General features: G+C 40.4%; 1 protein-coding gene across 1 annotated transcript in view; it reads left to right on the forward strand.

Moving 5' to 3' along the window:
- Window positions 1-3,536: 3,536 nt before the first annotated feature.
- Window positions 3,537-18,357, forward strand: part of NPSR1 (neuropeptide S receptor 1) — a 55,542-nt gene continuing 40,721 nt past the window's right edge. The window contains exons 1-2 of the mRNA XM_058832780.1: window positions 3,537-3,683; window positions 16,073-16,205. Coding sequence (XP_058688763.1) covers window positions 3,537-3,683; window positions 16,073-16,205 — 280 coding nt within the window. The remainder of the gene's footprint in view (window positions 3,684-16,072; window positions 16,206-18,357) is intronic.

The following is an 18,357-nucleotide window of genomic DNA, read 5'->3' on the forward strand; positions in this document are numbered from 1 at the left end:
ATACACTTGAGCAGACCTTTTTTCTGCTCATTTCAGATGTGCTTAATCTTTTTAACAATTGGATTCATTAGAATATTTACACTGGCTGACTTTTGGCAAGTTATCAACATCATGCACAAAAACACTGCGACAGAACAGTTTCTGCCAGGGAGGACAAGGTACAGAAATGGATAGCATAGGAGGAAGAGGTGCTCCTGCGTAGTCCCTCCTCCTACTGCTGCTGAGTTTTGGAGTGTAACATCTCATGTGATGGCACCTCTGCTGGCCATGGAGCATCCACAGTGTGGTGTACAAAACAACCCATCTTCACCTATTGCATTTCACGGCTGTCGTGCAGGAAAGACCAGAGGTTTTTTCAGGAGGAATTTCAGTCTAAAATAATCAAAATCATTAATTTGTACCTGATCTTTAAAAACTTTGATTCATTGCTTCTTTTTTTTCCTATTTTTTAACCTTTCCTTTTCCAGAGTTACCTACCTACATCTACCACATCACATCACATCAATATCCTGGTTTCACTTTCTGCAGTTGCACAGGGTTCTCTTTTTTTCCAGTCAGGAGTGCCATGCCACTATGGGGAGATAAAAGACAGGGCATTGCACATCTGCCCCCGTGTTTCTGCACATGGAGGATATCAGTTTTTTTGCACACAGCAACCACAGAGTACTCTTTTCACCTTTCAGTGGAACCATTTGTGCTCTTAGGTTTTCTGGTCCTTTGGTTGAAGGTTTTATTTAAGAAAACCAAAAGTGTGTAGCTTCTGAGACTGAGATGAAGGGAATGGCAAATGAAGAAGCTTCTAAAGCAAGTTCTCTATTTTTCTTTTAAATAATCCATTTTTATTCTTATGGATTTTTTCTATATCTTTCCAATTTATGAAGCATGCTGTGTTCAGTGCAACAGTACAGTGACTTTGAAAAAAAAAAGCTACTCTAAATGTAAAGAAGGAAGAAGCATATTTTATTATATATTAGATAAAAAACTGTCTTACAATAATAATTGGACGGCATCTTATATTAAAGCAGAGAGAAGACTGAATTTCTCTCTCTGTAAAACTGTCTCAATCTCTTAAAACATTGAAAATTCTCAGAGACTTTTCAAGGTCCCAACTGAGGAAAAAACCAAAGAAAGTTACTAGAATCAATCAGCTATTCCTTCAGCACAGAGGAGTTCCTAGGATTCGATCTTGCCTTTTGCAAGCTTTTGAGATTCAATCATAAAAGTATTTTACTTTGCCATTCATTTCAGAATTTGCTTAGTCAAAATATGGAGAGTGGGGTGGGGAAAAAATCCTGAACACCAGATTTCAAAGAGCTTTAATGACTTGTAGTGGTTTAAGAACAAAGTATTTTATTCTAGAGAATTAGCTTAATTCTAGGAGTGGTACTACAGACAGCCCATGGCTTCATATTCTGTGGCTAAACAGCATTTTGACAAAACCAGCCCTCAACAAAACATTCTCAGTAACTGAGAAATACTCACTGGCAGAAAAGCTAATAGTGATGGAAAACCTAAATTAGACCTGTGCAGTCTGGAGAGTGCCAGAGCAGAGCACGGTATAACCTTTTACCACACCATAAGCACTACTTAGAGAGTGTCAATGTGTGGTGTAGATACTGAAAAGCTTCTTTGTGCCTGTAATACGCTTGAGCTTTACAGCTCTGTAGGAATGGAAGTGCAAAAAACCCAGTAAACCCAAAAGTTCAGTGTAATAAATTTTAACTCTAGCTAAGAGAATTCTGTAAATATAAGAAAGAATGATACAAAGAAAGAAGAAGAGGAAAAAAAATGGTAAAATGTTTTCAAGAAGCTTGGATACTACCTAAATACTTGTTAGCAGAGTTTCAAAGCTGGCTTGCACAATCAGTCAGAAAAAAATACAAAAATATTTCTCCTCTCTTTTATATAATATACATATCAGCATTTCCCCAGTGCTTTTCAGCAAAATATTGTGATTCTATATATTTCTTTTTATCTTATTTTCTTTATAATATTTCTTTTTTATCTGTTTCATGTTCCAACCCATGAATCATTTGTCACTGTTAAATATTGATCACTGGTGCATATTATTCAGAGCTGATTGCTTCATGACTGGTACTGCTTATCTGTATTGGTCTAGACTGATTCCCTCCTCTAAATGACTCTGCTGAATGACTCTGATGACTCCGGCGTCTTCTGGAGAGTCTGAATATTGCTCAGACACTCAGAGGTTTCTGCAGTCTCTGGAACAGCCTGGTCCAAAGCCTTAGATTCAGGCATGTCCTAAGTTGGTAGGGTTCAGAGTCAAAATTTGGACCTGAATTTCCCTAAATTTCCCTGAATTTACCCTGCATAATACAGGCCCTAGGAGCTGAAGGGCCCTTTAGTGATCCCTCTCTTGCTGCTCATGTAGGCAGGGATGGGGACAGTCCCAAGAAGATCAGGGACATGGACAATGTGACCCCTGCTCCAGGACCTGGCGAGAAGGTGTGCTGTGCTAGCAAGAGAAAGGAGTTTAAAGACTCCTGAGCTCACCCATGGCCATCCATGTGTCCCTACATAAACACAGGACTGGGTTTTGTCATGAGCAGGTAAGGAGAGACTGAATTGGTGGGGTGTGAAACTCATCAAGTTAGGATGGCACTGTCATTGAGTCAGAGCATCTTCACAAAGCTGAGCAAGGGCTGTATTTCCCAGTGATTTTGAGCTCTGGTCAGGGAAGGGGAGTACACTCTCATCTGTCACCTTGGTGTAGAGCTGGGGTGATGCCGCTGGAGATGGGTAAAAACATCTGCTTAAACAAAGGGTATGTGGGATCAGTGTCCAGAAAATCTGTGAAGAGAGAGATATTTGATTACCTTGTTCTGTAGAATCTTGAACCTCTAAGTATCAGGGAGCTGTGCCTTTCCAGACAGGCTTTCCATACGACAAAGAAAGCACTGCCTTCCTTGGTGTGCTGCACACTCCAACAAAAGTGAGGGAGAAATCTGTTTAGGAAGTCAGGTAGATATTGACAGGGAAATTGTGATACCTTAAGCCTACAAACTTAATAGGGTTTTGCAAATATGGGAGAGCATTTTGGTGCCTTTTATTTATGGATATACCATAAGACTAAAGGTAATCAAAATCATAGTGAGCTCTGCTAAGGTAAGTAAGCAATGCTACTGAGTAGAATACCCAGGCTCCTGGTTTTAGTGCAGGGAGGGGCTCCATGCTTTTACAGGTGTGCCAGACTCCAGAGCTAACAGTTTGAGGTGCAAGATAATCCAGAGTCGACAAAGCACATGGCTGGGTCCATGTGTGCTGACTTTATTCCTGGCTGTTGGAAGGAGCATGTGCATGGCTGTCATCAGAGTTGTAACAAAAGAAAGCTCAAAGGAATGCCAGCTTGGCTTTGTTTTGGTTTTTTTTTTTTTTGTATCACTCAGCTGCACTGAAGCCCGACACCTCTGGTAGCCAGTGAGAAGCTGGTTTTGTGCTGCGCTTTTACAAGAGAAGCCTGGCTGCATTAACTCTTACTAAAACAAGCATCTAGACAACTTTAGCAAAATCCAGTGATGGAGGTCAACTCCACAGAAGCCAGCAGCAGCTCCCAGGGAGGCACCGGCTGCCTGGATCTTACCCTTGTCACCTTCACTGAAACGGTGACTTTCACAGAAGTGGTGGCAGAAGAGGAGTGGGGATCCTTTTACTATTCCTTTAAGGTATTACTTTAAGGCGTGCATTACTTTTCTCAAATGCTTGCAGCTTTGGAGCATTTTCAGAGCATATATGGGGAGGCAACTAAGATTGTTGAACTTTTTTTCCCCTAGATATTGGTGGGTTTTTTTACCTGCAAAGACAGCCGACAGCATGTGAGGCACTTACTGAAAAGCAAAATACTTGTGGAAATTTGACTTCAGATTTACATATCTTAGCTTTACATGTCCTCTTCCAAGAAAGGACAGTACTGGTTTTCTGTAGAGGTATTGTAATTATACATGCATCCTTAGTCAAAACCTTGTATTATTTTTAACACATATTTTTTAATATGTAATTTCTTTGAGGCATCATCTTGTCATAAGGGATTTCTTTCCAATTTTCCAGCTGTAACAAGCATCCTACACAAGTGAGAGGAGGTTTTTGTTGTTTGGGATTTTTTTTAATCATGAGGGACAAGTTCTAATTTGTTTGTTTGTTTGTTTGTTGGCAAGCTGAGCAGGGGTTGCAGTGTCTCTTGAAATCTGCTGTTAAGAATGCGTTGGATGAGTCACTCAGTAGTGAATGCTGTTGAATTCAATGGGAAGTGTATTCAGTCATCTCCAAAACTAAGCATCACCCTAGCAATGTGTGAACGTAGGAAAAAGATTAGAGAAGTTCTGAAGTTCGTATTTCCTTCAGATTTCTATGGCTGTTGCTACTGCTTAATTTCGTTCTGAATGCCACATGTCTCTTTACTGTTATGGTATGGTGCACAAGTTCAAGTCACTAAAAATCTGACTGGGAGTATCCTACTTTTCCTTCTGGAGCTTGGCACCAAAGAGATCAATTTCAGCTGGAAAGATACAGGCATTTATATCATTTGACAACATGTGAGGTAAAAGAGGATATATTCAAAACTAATTTTTGTATCTGTGAGATTGGTAGTGAACTGACACAATCCTAGTGGAATCAGTGGAATTACAGTAGGTTCCCAGCCCTGATAAAGAGATGATCCACAGTGCTAGTCTTAATTAATGAGGGTGTCTTTTAACATGCTGCTTATAATTTCTAAAGTAGTACTTCCTACCTAGGATTTCAAGGGTGAAAATTGTTTTTTCTATTCCTTGTTTTTCCCTCTCCATATTAGACTCCTAAAATGTTCTTAAAAAAAAATCATTAGGGACAAGAAAAATATTTTAACGGCTTTCTCTTTATCTCCTGTCTTCTTTTCACAGTTAGGGCTGTAAATTTGAACAATGTCATGGGAACAGTATTTTATAATGGTAAAAGTGACAATTAATTCCATGATTAGAAAGTCCCCAGGCAGAAAAATGCTCGCTAATAGGAGAGATTGAGTAAATTACAATAATTAGGAAACCAAGGATAGTCATGCATGCTCATCCATTGCTAAAGGAAACGATTCTGTAGCTGAGGGCTTCTCATTAGACTTGCACTTGAGTCCCTGCCGGATGCCTGGCTCTGGCACATGTAGCATGAACTTTGCAAGGAGGCTCACTGATTTCACATCAGTTGCTAGCTGTTGATAGGCATGGAAATATTTTGACTCTAGAGACGAGTGACAGCTGGTGCAGCTGTAGGAAAGGAAGGAGGAAGCACCTGCTCTGATGACTACAGTGCAGGGAAGACAGGGCTCCCTGCCAGTAATTTCAGCCCTCTGTAAAACTCAGATGTGGAAGGTGCTGCTGATACCTGTTGACTCAGCTGGCTGTCCTCCACCAGCTCTGCTCATGTTGTGGCTGCATCCTTGCCAACTTCAGCAAGCCAAGCAGCAGCATCATCATCATCCTCTTTACAATGCTGTAGTTAAGCAGCTAAAACAATTCAAGTTTGGAACAGGCTGAAGGAATTAGAAAAACAGAGTGGAGTGTTCAAAAGGTAGCTAACAAATAGGGTTTGGATTTTCAAACACACTATATAGGCTGTGTGTATAGGCTGACTGTGAAGACAGGGGAGGTGAGTGGTCACTATACAGACTGACCCCAGAGCCTGTGTGCCAGGGTGCAGAGAGAACACACAAGCTATTTCTGCTGGGAAAGTGCAGGTGTAACCTACCTTATCAAAGCAGTCATAGGAAAACCTGATCTAAACTGATAAACAGAGGCTAGGGAATGACACCCTGGGTCTGTCTTAATGACCTTTTAATTATTTTACCCAATGACAGCTGCCAGGGTATCTCACATGCTGCTCAAACTACATGAGCATGTGCTGGTGTCTTCTTTTCCTCCCAAGTTGCAAAAGCACAGCCAGTACCCACCCCAGGTAGTGTCTGTGTTATACTGTGGTGGAAACGTGACAAAAGTAAAATAATGTGCATTAGAGCATTTCAGTGCCAGAATGTCCTGTTAAAGGCTGAGCTGTGAATGCTTCTCTTTCAGAAAAATTTGAACTTTTGTCTATTCCTCTGCTTAACAACTAAACCCTTCACAGTTTCAGGTTAGATACTGTTTTACCAGTTCAGGTTTTTGTTGTCTTTTGAGGGAAGGCCAGGGGGGATTTTGTTGATTTATTTAAGCTCAAAAATGGAGCGTTTCCTCCACTTAGAGGAATGCAGATTTTCCTCTGGTAGTTGTTACTACAGTAGAGCCAGCTGCTCACCAAAGCTCTGCTAATGAAGTCTGATCTGGGGCCACGTGAGCTAATTAGATTGACTCATGGCATGCAGAGTAGCAGCTTTTGGGGCAGCACTGGGTGTATCCATGCACCACTCAGCACACAAGATGAGCTGGTGCTTCCCATGGCAAAGGTGCTGCCTCCTTCCCAGTGCCATTTAGGTCTTGCTGCTGTGGCAAATTGTCCCTGAAAACCCAGATCATCTTTCTTCCTGGGTGCCTTTCTGTGGTGTATCCAGGTAGGTTACTGACTTAAACTATGAGGAATTCTGCTGGCTGTTTCAGCACCTAATTCAGAACAGATGTGCAAATTGGTATTAATTACAGCTCCAACCTCCCAAGCCAAAGGAGAGTTCATTACATCCCTTTACAATCTCTTCCATATGTGCTTAATCCGTGTGTAAAAGAGCTCTAAGTAAGCATCAACAGCACCTGCCTAATACAGTAGTCCTGAAAGAGCAGAAGTCATCTAAATACCTGTAACCTTCCTCTAATTTAGGACCTTCTTAACTCTGCAAGCCTGACAAGGTAAAAATCAGAAATATGTCTGGAGAAAAGCTGGAATCTCAAAATAGTTTTGGCCCAACTTTGCACAAGCTTTGGGAGGCTTTGTCAGGGCTGGAGGAAGGATTTCCTCCTGGCAGATACTAAACAGCCCAGAAGCTTTCACAATGGTAGGAACATGTGGTCATCTCAGAAAGATTGGGTATGGATCATTTCTGTTTTAAGAGCTCTGCTGAGAAAGGAGATGTCCTTTTATGCAAGGAAAGTAAAGGTTGGAGTGCTCAAAAAGAGAAAGGAACGGCAACTGTGAGTTTTCTCAGTGGACTGTGTCCCCACCTTCATTTCCTACCTCCCAGCAGAGCTGGGAATCCATCAAGTTTGTTTCCTGCTGTGTAGAGTCCTCACCTGTGCAGCAGGACACAAAGGTTTTGTTGTTTATATCCAAGGTTGTTGGGAACTCCAATCACCACTGCAAATGTTGACACACCTCTGGCCCCATGAGCCCTGGTCCCTGTGCCATTCAGCATTAGCACAGCAGTGACACTGAAGTGCTACAGCTCTCAGGAGGAACTGTGTGCCTATCAAAATCATCCCAAATGATTTTAAACATATGTCTTTGACTGTCCTCCCCCCACATAGCAGCATTCCTTGTACCTGTGTGCTTTAGCCCACGTAGCTCAGATATTAAACAGGACAGCACAACCCAGCTCAGGTAAGCACAGCTCTAAGAACATGGGCTGCCTATCCATGGAGCTAATGCTCTTTACAAAGGTCGGGGTTTACCATCACTGGCAAAGGGCTGAGGAGACCAACATGTCGAGAGGTTTTGTAGAACTATCCAGTTACATGGATTTGGCTCCAGGTGTTCTCAGAGATTGCTGAAGTCACAGTCTGATGTCCCTATCCTTTCATCCAAATGTAGGAGTCACTTTATCTCCTGAAAAGCATTTGATTATGCTATTGCTCATTCTGATTTTCAAGCAGATATCACAGAGCATCCCATCATTGAATACATAATAGGAAAATAATAATGGGTACTGTCAAATTTCTGAAGTAATCTCTGCAAATGCAATCACACATTTTAGAAAATAGACATATCAAATAATTCAGAGGTAACTTTGTGATCTTTCAGTGTGGGGAGAGGAGGAGGATTAAGTTTACACAAATAAGGTGTCAGGGACTCCTGAACACAGCCTCTGCAATATGCTGAAATGATTGTTGCTGTTCCTGAGATGCTGCACTGAGAATGATCTCCTTGGGAAACTGCTGCTGCAGTGCTGGTGGCCAGGCTGGCCTCATCCAGCTGCTTAAACTCAACACAGAAGTGATGTGGCAGTACGACAGCCCAACAGGAGCAGCTCTGAGCCAGCTGATTTGGGCTGTTCTACACTGGCAACCCTCATACTACTGTCCCTGTGCTCCACACAGGCACATGGTTTGCACCTGCCTGCCTCTCCTGTATAAATATGCCTAGAAAGTATAATTTTCTTACATTTTTAGAGGTATTTTAACTTTGCCAACTAGGAGTAATCACTTTAAGTGATTAAGAAAAACAACACTTTAGCATTTTAAATAGGGCTGTCAAAAATCATAAAATTATGGATGGACCTTTGGGTGACTTAATACTATCTTTCCACATTGAAAATATTCTACAAAAAAAAAAATAGAGAGGTACACCATTAAAATTTATGTTTCCTGGTGACCTTTAAGTCAGGAATATCTGTCTAATTCTGTGGAATTTTCCTAGAGTATAATAGGTAAAACATCCTGCAATAACTGAGCAGCACTGCCCCCATTCATTATCTGTTTTGTACCAAATCACAACAGAATGGCAAATAAGAACTATTTGGTGATAGAATTGAATTAGTCACATTTGTTACTGACTGTCACCATCATACCTATGCAGAATTTTAGGGCAGAGTGGGGGCTTGTTCAGCTGTTGAGGTCAGAAAGATCACTGCAACTAGCATGCATTAGATTATGTGCAATGAAGGGACCCTGCTCATCCATGGAAGCCAGAGCTAGGAAATAGGTTTTTTAGAAAAACAGAGGTTCACAAAATATATATATTTATACATATATATGTGGCTTTGCTTGATTTCAAAAAGATGAAAAAGTAATCTTAACAACAAAATTGGCCCCTTCCATGAGAGAGTGCCCTTAGTGAATAGACTTTCTCTTGTCTGTTTCCCTAAGTCTGAAAGGAAGAAAATATTATAGATCTTTCCTCTATGTAACACATAAAAACATAACAGACTATGAGTGGAATACCACATCGACACAAACTCATACAAAACTGCTTCTCAAGTTCAACAGAACAGAAAAAATCAACTTGTGTTCCTTCCAGCTGTGTATTTTTTCCAACGATAAGGACTCCTTGGGAAGTGACTGTTGCCAGCATGTTTGATAAGTTATGAAGGCTTCATGTGGCAATGCATTCCAGGTTTGCCAGAATGTTCCATGACCTTGGGCTGGGAGGATAACCCAGACAATCAGTTAGAAAGCAGCTCAGTGAGGCAGCCTCTGCACTGGGGATAGGAGGGCAATCAAGCACAATTGGTAGCATTTAAATGAGAAAGCAGCAGTCCCAGAGTCAATCCTGGGGCTGCACTGGTGTTTATGCACTTTGAATCAGGCTCCATTCCAGGCCACACTAATTAAAAAAAATAAATGAACTCCTAGAGGGCTTGTTGCCTGCCCAAATGTGTTTCTCTCAAATTCAATCATAATGGAAACACTTTCAATGACAAAATAGAAAACTTAGCTCTGAACTTTCTTTTCTCCCCAGTCTTTCTTACCTTCACATGAATTTCCCTGGGTTTTTAAGAGTCAATCAATTTTTTTTCCCCCAAAGTTTTTAGGAATATCTTGTGTGAACTCTGTGTAGAAACATCTCAGTTTTGCCTTGCTGGATGGAGAGCTTTCTTTTGAAAGATATTTGTTTTACAGGGATGGACAGTACAACTTCCTGCTGCTTGTGACAACTAAGACTGAAGATTTCAGAGACTTTCCCAGTTGTTTGAGCATGTTTTTTTCTTAATGAGACAAGGACTATCAGCAAATGAGTCAAGAGCTTTTCAGCCTTTTTTTTTTTTTTTTTTAGCTTTTCTTTTTTTGAGCATTAGGAGATGACTTGAATCATCTGAATCTTCACATTCAGGTCGTTAGGATTTGCTGTGTGAAGGTTGCTTCTAGCCCAAGTATTCTGTTTGTTGTGCCTCTTGTAAGATATTTGTTGCCCCTTAAGTTTTTTCCTGCTTGACAGTCAGAGCTGTTGTCTACAATTAAAGTATACAAAATGCACCTACAGCTTTTCTTCAAGTTCATTCTTTTTTTGTGTATTAAGGAACCTTTATTTTGTATGTGGTAAGCATAACCATAGTCATGACTCCTTCAGTGGCATCGTACTTCATTTCTGAAAGCCCAAAGTTTAAGTTGGTCACACATGGCAGAAATTTGTCATCTCAGGACTTCAAATAAATATAAGAAAAATGCCATGTTATACTTTTAAAGTATTTTTCCTGAGACTAATAGGTTTTTGCCATTCCCATGCCAGTAGCCTTTACACCCATACTCTTTACTTGCAGAGCAAATTTTAATTTACATAAAGATTTCCAGAAAGATCTGAGCTGTTCATGTTTCTGTGATATAATAAATAATATGCAGCATGTGCAAAGCACTCATTTGATTATGTCTGTTTAAGTACCTTTTAGTCTTAAGAATATTCCTTAAGAAAATAGGTCTTATGCATACTTGTGTGTGTGCATAATAATTCAAGTAGAGAAGGACTCCTGGAGGTCACCTGAACCAACCACTTGAAAGCAAATCCAAAAGATGCCAGATTTCTCAGGGCAGTGTCTATTTAACTTCTGAATATCTCCAGGGATGGAAATCCCACAATGTCTCTGGATTCCCATCCTAGTGCTTTACCACCCTCATGAAGAACACTTTTCTCCTTATGTCTTACCAAGATATTCCATGTTACAACACTTGTTTGTGGAATCTTGCCCTTTCATGGTGCACATCCAAAAAGAATCTGGCTCCATCTTCTCTGCACCCTCCTGCCAGATAATTGTAGGCAGTACTTAGACCCCAGAAGGCTCCTTTAAGGTTTTTGCAGTGGAGGAGTCTGGCAGTATGGAAAAGAGGTGTTTTATTATTTTTGCTTTGTTTTTTTATTTAAAAATTCAATTAATTATATCAGAGGTTTAGCCAGTACCTTTAAAACTCCCTAACTGGGTTAATGGGTATATTTCTTTGATTCCCTTCAGTGTTGCAGTCCAAAATGCAATTTGTCTTAGAGATAAGCTGATTATAAATCCCTGACAGAAATCAGTCAAACTGAATGGCACCTGTCTGCCTCTGGAAAATTAATTTTCCTGTTTTTTTGGGTTTGTTTTTGTTTTTGTTTTTTGTTTGGTTTGTTTTTGTCTTGTTTTTTTAGGGTTTTTAAGGGCTTTAAGTTTCCATCCTAAATGGGGGATGTTAACAAATTCATCCTGATGAACATTCTCAGTTTTCAATGTTCAAGGTTCCAGATCTTCTACAGTAGAATAAAAAAAAAAAAATGTTAATGTAGACTGCTCAATTTTTCTAAATGGTCTGCAATTAATGTGATTATTTTTAGAGAATGGGAAAAGATTTTTCTCTTTTTATGCCTCCTACAAGAAAGTGCAATGCAATCTACTAGTGGTGAACTTGACCATGAGCATGACAGTTACTCAATTTAACAAGGGGATTTATATATTCTTCTTATATATTAAGAACACTCTTGCAAAATTGCTTGGCTTGCTCCATGATTGCATCCCTCTTACAATCTCAATTGCTGCAATGCTAACCCCATAATTTTTAAAATATACCAAAGGCAAGATCATTTATGTATTCCCAGTGTTTATCAACTGTCAAGAAAAAGCTGGTCAGAGACTTAAGCTGCTACTGGCTTGTGATATGAGAGGGATCATGCCTCTTCTTCACCCAAGAGACCAAGAACAAGGTGCAGAAAGACACTAGGTCAGCAGGACCAAGAATTTACCAAAGGCCTGCAGTCCTCATGTTAAGAGGCCAGTCAGCCACTCCAGGCATGGAGTATCTCTCCCTCTCTTTTTCTATTTTGCTCATTTCTTACCTGCAAACCTATTTTTTCCAGGCTGTTTCTCAAGCAGCCTCAGCAGATAGAGCTAAACTGTTTTAGATTGAGTCTCTGTTCAGGTACAAATAAACTTTGCCCATTGATAGTTGAACCTCTCTTTCTATTAGGCAACTTCTCTAATATTAGACAAAAGCTTTTGCACCTCACGACATGAGGAACAGCACCTCCACTGGGATGGGCTAACGGGTATATCCCCATTCTACAGCCTCAGCTGGTGCTCCTCTGCAAAAGGGATACAAATCCTGAGAGAAGATAAATCCAGGAAGTTGGCTGGGGAGGATGGGAAGAAGAGAATGCCACCCAACATCTCCAAAAGGTTTTAACTATGCTCTTGATTAAAGGTGTTTGCATGCGTGATCTTTGCCTCAAATCTAAAGTGGAATACACCTCTTGTTAGACTTATTCCAGCCTCTGGATTCAGAAATTTTATTAGAGAAGGAAAATGACAAGCCTTTTTTGTAGCCAAAGGAAAATGCACACAATCTTCAGACATGTCTTCTGGCTTACATTTCACCCATGAAGAGGCATTTTCTTCATTGACTAAAACTGGTTTTAATCTTGGAGCAACCTAGCAAAATACAAATATGCTCTCTGGGTATCAAGCACTTCCATGCTCCAAATACAGCAACCTTGTGGGACAGCAGCGTGTGCAATGGCCCAAGTCAAGCCAAAGAAATCCTCTTGATTTTCATTTGTTGGTGACCTTAATAATGTCAACAGCATCTCTAGCTTTTCTAACCTGAAATAACTACTGTATGACACTAGTCTCTCATGGCATTCTCATCTAGTGTAATTATTAATGCCCATTTCAAAAGAATTCCTGGTCAACAGAGGTGTGGGAGATATTATTATCTTCCTTTTTATCAGAATCCTTCTGATGTTTGCACATCATATTATTGAGGAATGTTTTTTGTACATTACCTTGTCCCGGATTGATTAAGAAAGGATTTTTGTTTGATGAATGAGATGAAATTAAGCACTTCTATGTCTAAACAGCCTGAAGATGATGAATAAAACTAGAGAAAATTCAGCTGGAGTGAAATTCAAAGATCCATCAGCTATCTCTCTAATCTAATAACTATTTTTAAGGCCTTCACAGATGGAAGTTTTACTGCCTCAATCAGTCTCTCTATCTATGATATATTTTAAAGCCTTCTTTTTCTTTTTAAATTTTCATCCTGAATTCTGTACTGCAGTTTTGATTTTTGTCCAGTCCACAGTGGATCTAAAGAAGAGATTAGTCCTTTACCTTTCTACATTAGTCTTTTTGTGTCCTCAAGGCTATGTTCATCTTTTCCTGCAGCTGGATTTTCCTGGATTTAGCAACTTGATTCATTTGGTAGTTTTGCCTGACTATATCCTTTATGACAACACCTCTGTGTGTCTCTCCTGAAGCACTGTGCCCAGGAGTGGACGTGGCCCAGTGGAAAGGTTAGAGCAGAGGCACATGAGCCTGGTGTTGATCCCAAAGTGCTGGTGGCTGTTGCTCTCATGGCAGGGTGATGCCATGATATTCTGGGGCACTTTGCACATCTGCTGTGTGTGAGGGTTGGTTTTTTAAAGGCTGGTCCAACCAAATGTGATTACTCTCACTGCACTGCAGTCCTGCACTTCGCCTTGTTGGACAGCATGTTGCTTTTTTCTCAGTAGGTGTTTCCAATTCATGAGGATAATTTTGAATTCAAATCATAGGCTCTGCAAAGGCCTTTATCACAGTGGGCATCCCATTAATAATCATGGAAGTTTTCATTCTGCAAGTTAACACAGACTGAGAGAGGCTGCAGTGATTTAAGTTGCCTATTGTTATGGCTCCTTAATCCCCAGGAATGAGATATTTTCCCCTTTTGTCTGAATGGCAGCTCCCACAAACATATTAATAGAAGTTTCATCTTTATTTCTTTGTCTATGACCCTCCAGACTTACCTCTATTTTCAGTGTTTGCATTTTTTAGTTATCTTTGCAGTCTGGTTTAATTTCTGGAGTCAGACATTGTTTAACTGTTAGGCATTGCTTTTAAATTGGCAGAAGGGATTTAATCTGATCATTTGTGTTGTGCTCCTATGATGGGGAAACATCCTTCTAATACAGCCTCTGTTGCTCCATAGCTATTTCTTCCATGGGAATCATAAGAAGGTTTGAGCATCAGATCCTTGTTCTGGTCCTATCTATATCAGTATAATACAGGAATATAATTCCTTTCAAGAAAATTATCTTCTGATTTTATATCAAAGAAAATGGGAGCAAGTCCAGTCCCTTAATTTTCTTTATGAGAGAAATATGTTTTCTGAAATGGAAAAAACAAAACAAACCCTGAGGAGAAATCATTGATTTCAAGGTCAATAGTGATGTGAAATCTTATCTTTTATGATTTTATTGTCTTTCAAAAAGACATTTCTTTCCAATTCCTGTACTAAGAAAAGCATCCCCATAAAAATAGTTTCACCATATCTCTGCCACACATTTTAAAGGGAATTTTTTTCCAAGAAATTCAAGAGATTTGCTGATACCCCAAAAAGATGGATTTTTTTAAATTTTTTTTTTTTTTTAAATCTAAAAGCTAAGTATCTAGCCCACACAGGTTGTCTCATCTAGGTCACTCTATATTCAGTGGAGACAGCCCATCCCAAGGTAGGTGATATGGGTGGTGACTCATCTCTGAGACACTGCTATTACCTAGACAATACTAAGACAATTTAGAATAGTTGTGTCTCTTTGGAATGTTTGGTGAGATGACGTGAATGGTAGATTATGCTGGTGAAAATCATCATGCTGGGAAAAGCGAAATCTTTTCTACATGACCTTGATTGTTTGTTTAAACAAATCTCTGGGCTCAGGCACAGAGTGCAACATCAAATTGCTCCTCATCAGGTCTTGCTTTCCCTGCATGACCACATGATCCACAAGGTAGTGTGGCTCCCTACCTGGAGCAAAGTTGAGGCTGGTTCCCAGGAGAGACTGCCCAGGGAGGGCGATGGGACAATGACTGCTGGCCAGGAGTGAGGCTAAGTGCCAAGAAGGCACTAAGGCTAATTACAAAGCAAGAAGCTCCATGTCCTTGCTCCATTCCTTTTATTTCACCTTCCCTGCCCATGCTCACAGCGAGGTATTTTCTTTGCAAGCAGAAGGAGCTCTGTTTTCTTCTCACCTCTAGTGGCTTACAAATGTTTTTAATGAGTGTTCTCCCTGGCTTCTGGTCCACCATCAGCCCAGCCAGGTAGATGGGGGTCTTACTGACAGCATCCTTCCCCCAACCTGCTCAGGACAGGTCCTTGAGGCCACGTCTGTAGGGCCAGCACCTGGCACCCCTCCTCAGCCTCAGCCCTTACCTGCCTCCTCCATCTTCCTCTAATTCTCACATTGTGGGTTTGCTGTCTGCAACTGAAAGATCCTGAACGACTGCATTGACATTACCTAAAACCCATCCCAGTTGCTAGAATGAAAAGATTGGGTGTGCACTCACCAAACAAGCAAACGTGGACACATACCCGTGTGATCTTGCAGCCAGAGCATGCTGATGCTTTGAGAGCACGAATAGCTTTCTTACTTTGTTTTCTTTGTACACACACCACTAGGGGACGTTTTGTCATCACGTTTCAGTCACTACACAATTACACTTTTCTTTAGTGGGTCATGCTTCCTTTTCAGTTTTGGTGCACATCTAGATCATGGAGAGAATGTCTGAATTTCACAGGTCTTGTGAATGACCCAGACTTACTGAAGTTGGGAAAAAGAGAAGTATTTATTCCCTTCATTTCTCCAAAGGAGCCCATCTATCAACATTCCTTATGAAGTGAGGCAGCTGGTTATTTCACAGCTTGCTGGAGCAGCACAAGAAAGCTGAGCTGACTCGTTTTAGCACTAAGTGCAGAATACAGACACTGCTAGTGGTTTTGTGAAGAGAGAAGTAATATACAGCCACTGCAAACCAAACCGGAGTGAACATCACTAGCAATGATGCATGTTAAGTATTTTCTGAAAAAAACCAAGAATGTCTTTTAGACTAAATGGTTGAAATCAATTGGCAAAACTCAAAATTTCACTCCTGCTTTCCATTCTCATTTGTCTCAGGATAAGAGACTGTCTATCCATCCACCCATCAATATGCTTTTTTCTGTTCTTTCCATTGCAGACAGAGCAGCTGGTGACTCTTTGGATTCTCTTTATTGTCACAATTGCTGGAAATGCCATTGTGCTCTTCTCTACCTGGAGGAGGAAGCGGAAATCTCGAATGACCTACTTTGTTACTCAGCTGGCAATCACAGGTAGGTAGTGTATGGGAGGGGAAAGGGCACCTGACCTGCACAGGAATCACTATTGAAACAACAAATAAGAAAATGCGAGTTGAGTGGCAAAGAATTCAGTTGCCACTTAATGTCCAGTTGTGGTTTGCCATAAAGAAAATGGATGGCTGCTTGTCTTAGGGCTCAGTCTGACTCTGATGTAAAAAGATGTTGCTAGATGTAGTAGTATGCAGCAGCTGCAACTCATTGATGTCACCATCTTATCTTCCAGTCTGAGTTTGCATCTGTATTTCCCAGAAGGTATGTCTCCAGCTGTTGTCATGGAACTGTTTAAATTAAACTAGTTTAAGATGTATCTCTTGTGTTTTTCTATTAAAACTACTCCACCAATTATGCTCCTGCAGTAAAGAGTGAAAATAACTTCATGTTGTCCAGTTTAATGAAGTAAGGGAAATATAACAATATTAAGGTGGAGAGGAATTAATTTAGATTTTTTTTTTTTTAAATAGACAAAAGGATGTTGATCCAAGGACTTTGTAGTTTTTAAACAGAATGTGAAATGTACAGAAGCCTGGTCTGTAAAATGTCCGTCTCAGCAAGAAGGAAAGGAAATGAACATAACCAGCACATTGTTTCTCTGTGGTCTTGAATGGACTACATTTGTGGGGGTTTAAGTTTCCCAAGGGAAAATATGTGCTGTTTCTATAACAGTGTCCTGCTACTAATCCCTGCTTGCAAGACATCTGTGTTGTACTGTTTGTGTATATAGGATATATTTATATGCTTTCTATTGCTTTTTTTTCACTCCCCTAAGCTATGGTAGGAATTACAGCACTTTTTCACTAAAGAGCTGTTTAATATATGATTTTCCAACAATACCACATCCTCCTTTGGTGTCTGTTGTACCTGTGTTTAAACTGGAAAATCAGAGCACTACTCAGCCCAATCTTCAACCTGAGTTTCATAAATAAATTAACTCCATGGCCTAAATCTCATCTCCTCAGAAATATGTTCAGTTTGAAGAACTACTGTCAGCTGAAACAGGGTGTGCAGACTGATGCAAAGAGGCAGGTCTGTAACAGGTGATGTAAAAATCCTTGCAAGGTGAGGAGGTGAAGGTTTGCAGTGACTCCTTGTCTGAAGTGCTGACAGCTGGTTCTCCTGTTCGAGTCATCTGTAATAAATGGTTTTACTTCTTATCTTAGTCGTGACCTTTATGCCACTTCCTTCATGTGCCAGTGGTATTTTCCATCAGGTAAGGCAGATCAATACAGCCTCACCCCACAGCTTGGAAGCATCAATCACAGATCAAGCACTACAGTGTTCACAGGAGTTTCAAAATAAACAGTCTCTGCTCGAAGAGTTCCTGATCCCAGACAAATGGAATGTACTCAGGCAGCCAAGCAGAAGTACAGTAAAGAACAGAAGAGCAGAGGAAGCCCCAGATGCACATCATCCATTTTCTATTTACTGTCAGGTGTACTGGGAGGAGTCTGCTGCTGTTGCTGCGCTGGATAAGTGTCTGAGTGGGAATTTTTCCATTTGGTACCCATAGGAAAGAGGACTTTTTGTATTAGAATGGAGGTGCATGGAGAGCCATTCACAGGGGTTTAAATACTGTCAGCATGAAGGGAGAGGAAGAAATTGTACGTGCAGTTTTGAGGGAGCTGAAAGAATCAGTGTCAGTGGCGAAGACAACAAGGCAAATATACCATTAGATGTGGGTAGCAAATAGTACTATACAGCTGATGTTATAATTTGACTGAGATCCGTGTGTTCCACTTGCTGATTCTTCTGACTTCCCCTTCCCTAAAATTATCCTTGACGTTTAAAATAGCCTGAGTTCAACAATCTGTTCCATTCCATATTACAAAAATTCACATAGAAAACTCACTTGACATTCACATCTGCAATGTTAAAAGAAGTAACTCCAGCTTGAACAACAAGGCTCCTTTCAAGCAATGTCGATTTCTTTTTTGTGATGCAGGAGTCAGAGCTCTAATTTATCTTCCGGCACCAAGACTGCTTGTCAGTATTTTGGCACAAGGAAATGACTTAATTCCTGAAATGGAGCCATTTCACTTTCTTATCTTTAAAAATATTATTAAGAACAAAGCAAGCTGGCAACAGCCATCATCCTTTCACAACAAGTTATGAGGTAGACGCAGAACAT

The sequence above is a fragment of the Poecile atricapillus genome, chromosome 2 (assembly GCF_030490865.1).
Source record: "Poecile atricapillus isolate bPoeAtr1 chromosome 2, bPoeAtr1.hap1, whole genome shotgun sequence".
NCBI lineage: Eukaryota > Metazoa > Chordata > Aves > Passeriformes > Paridae > Poecile > Poecile atricapillus.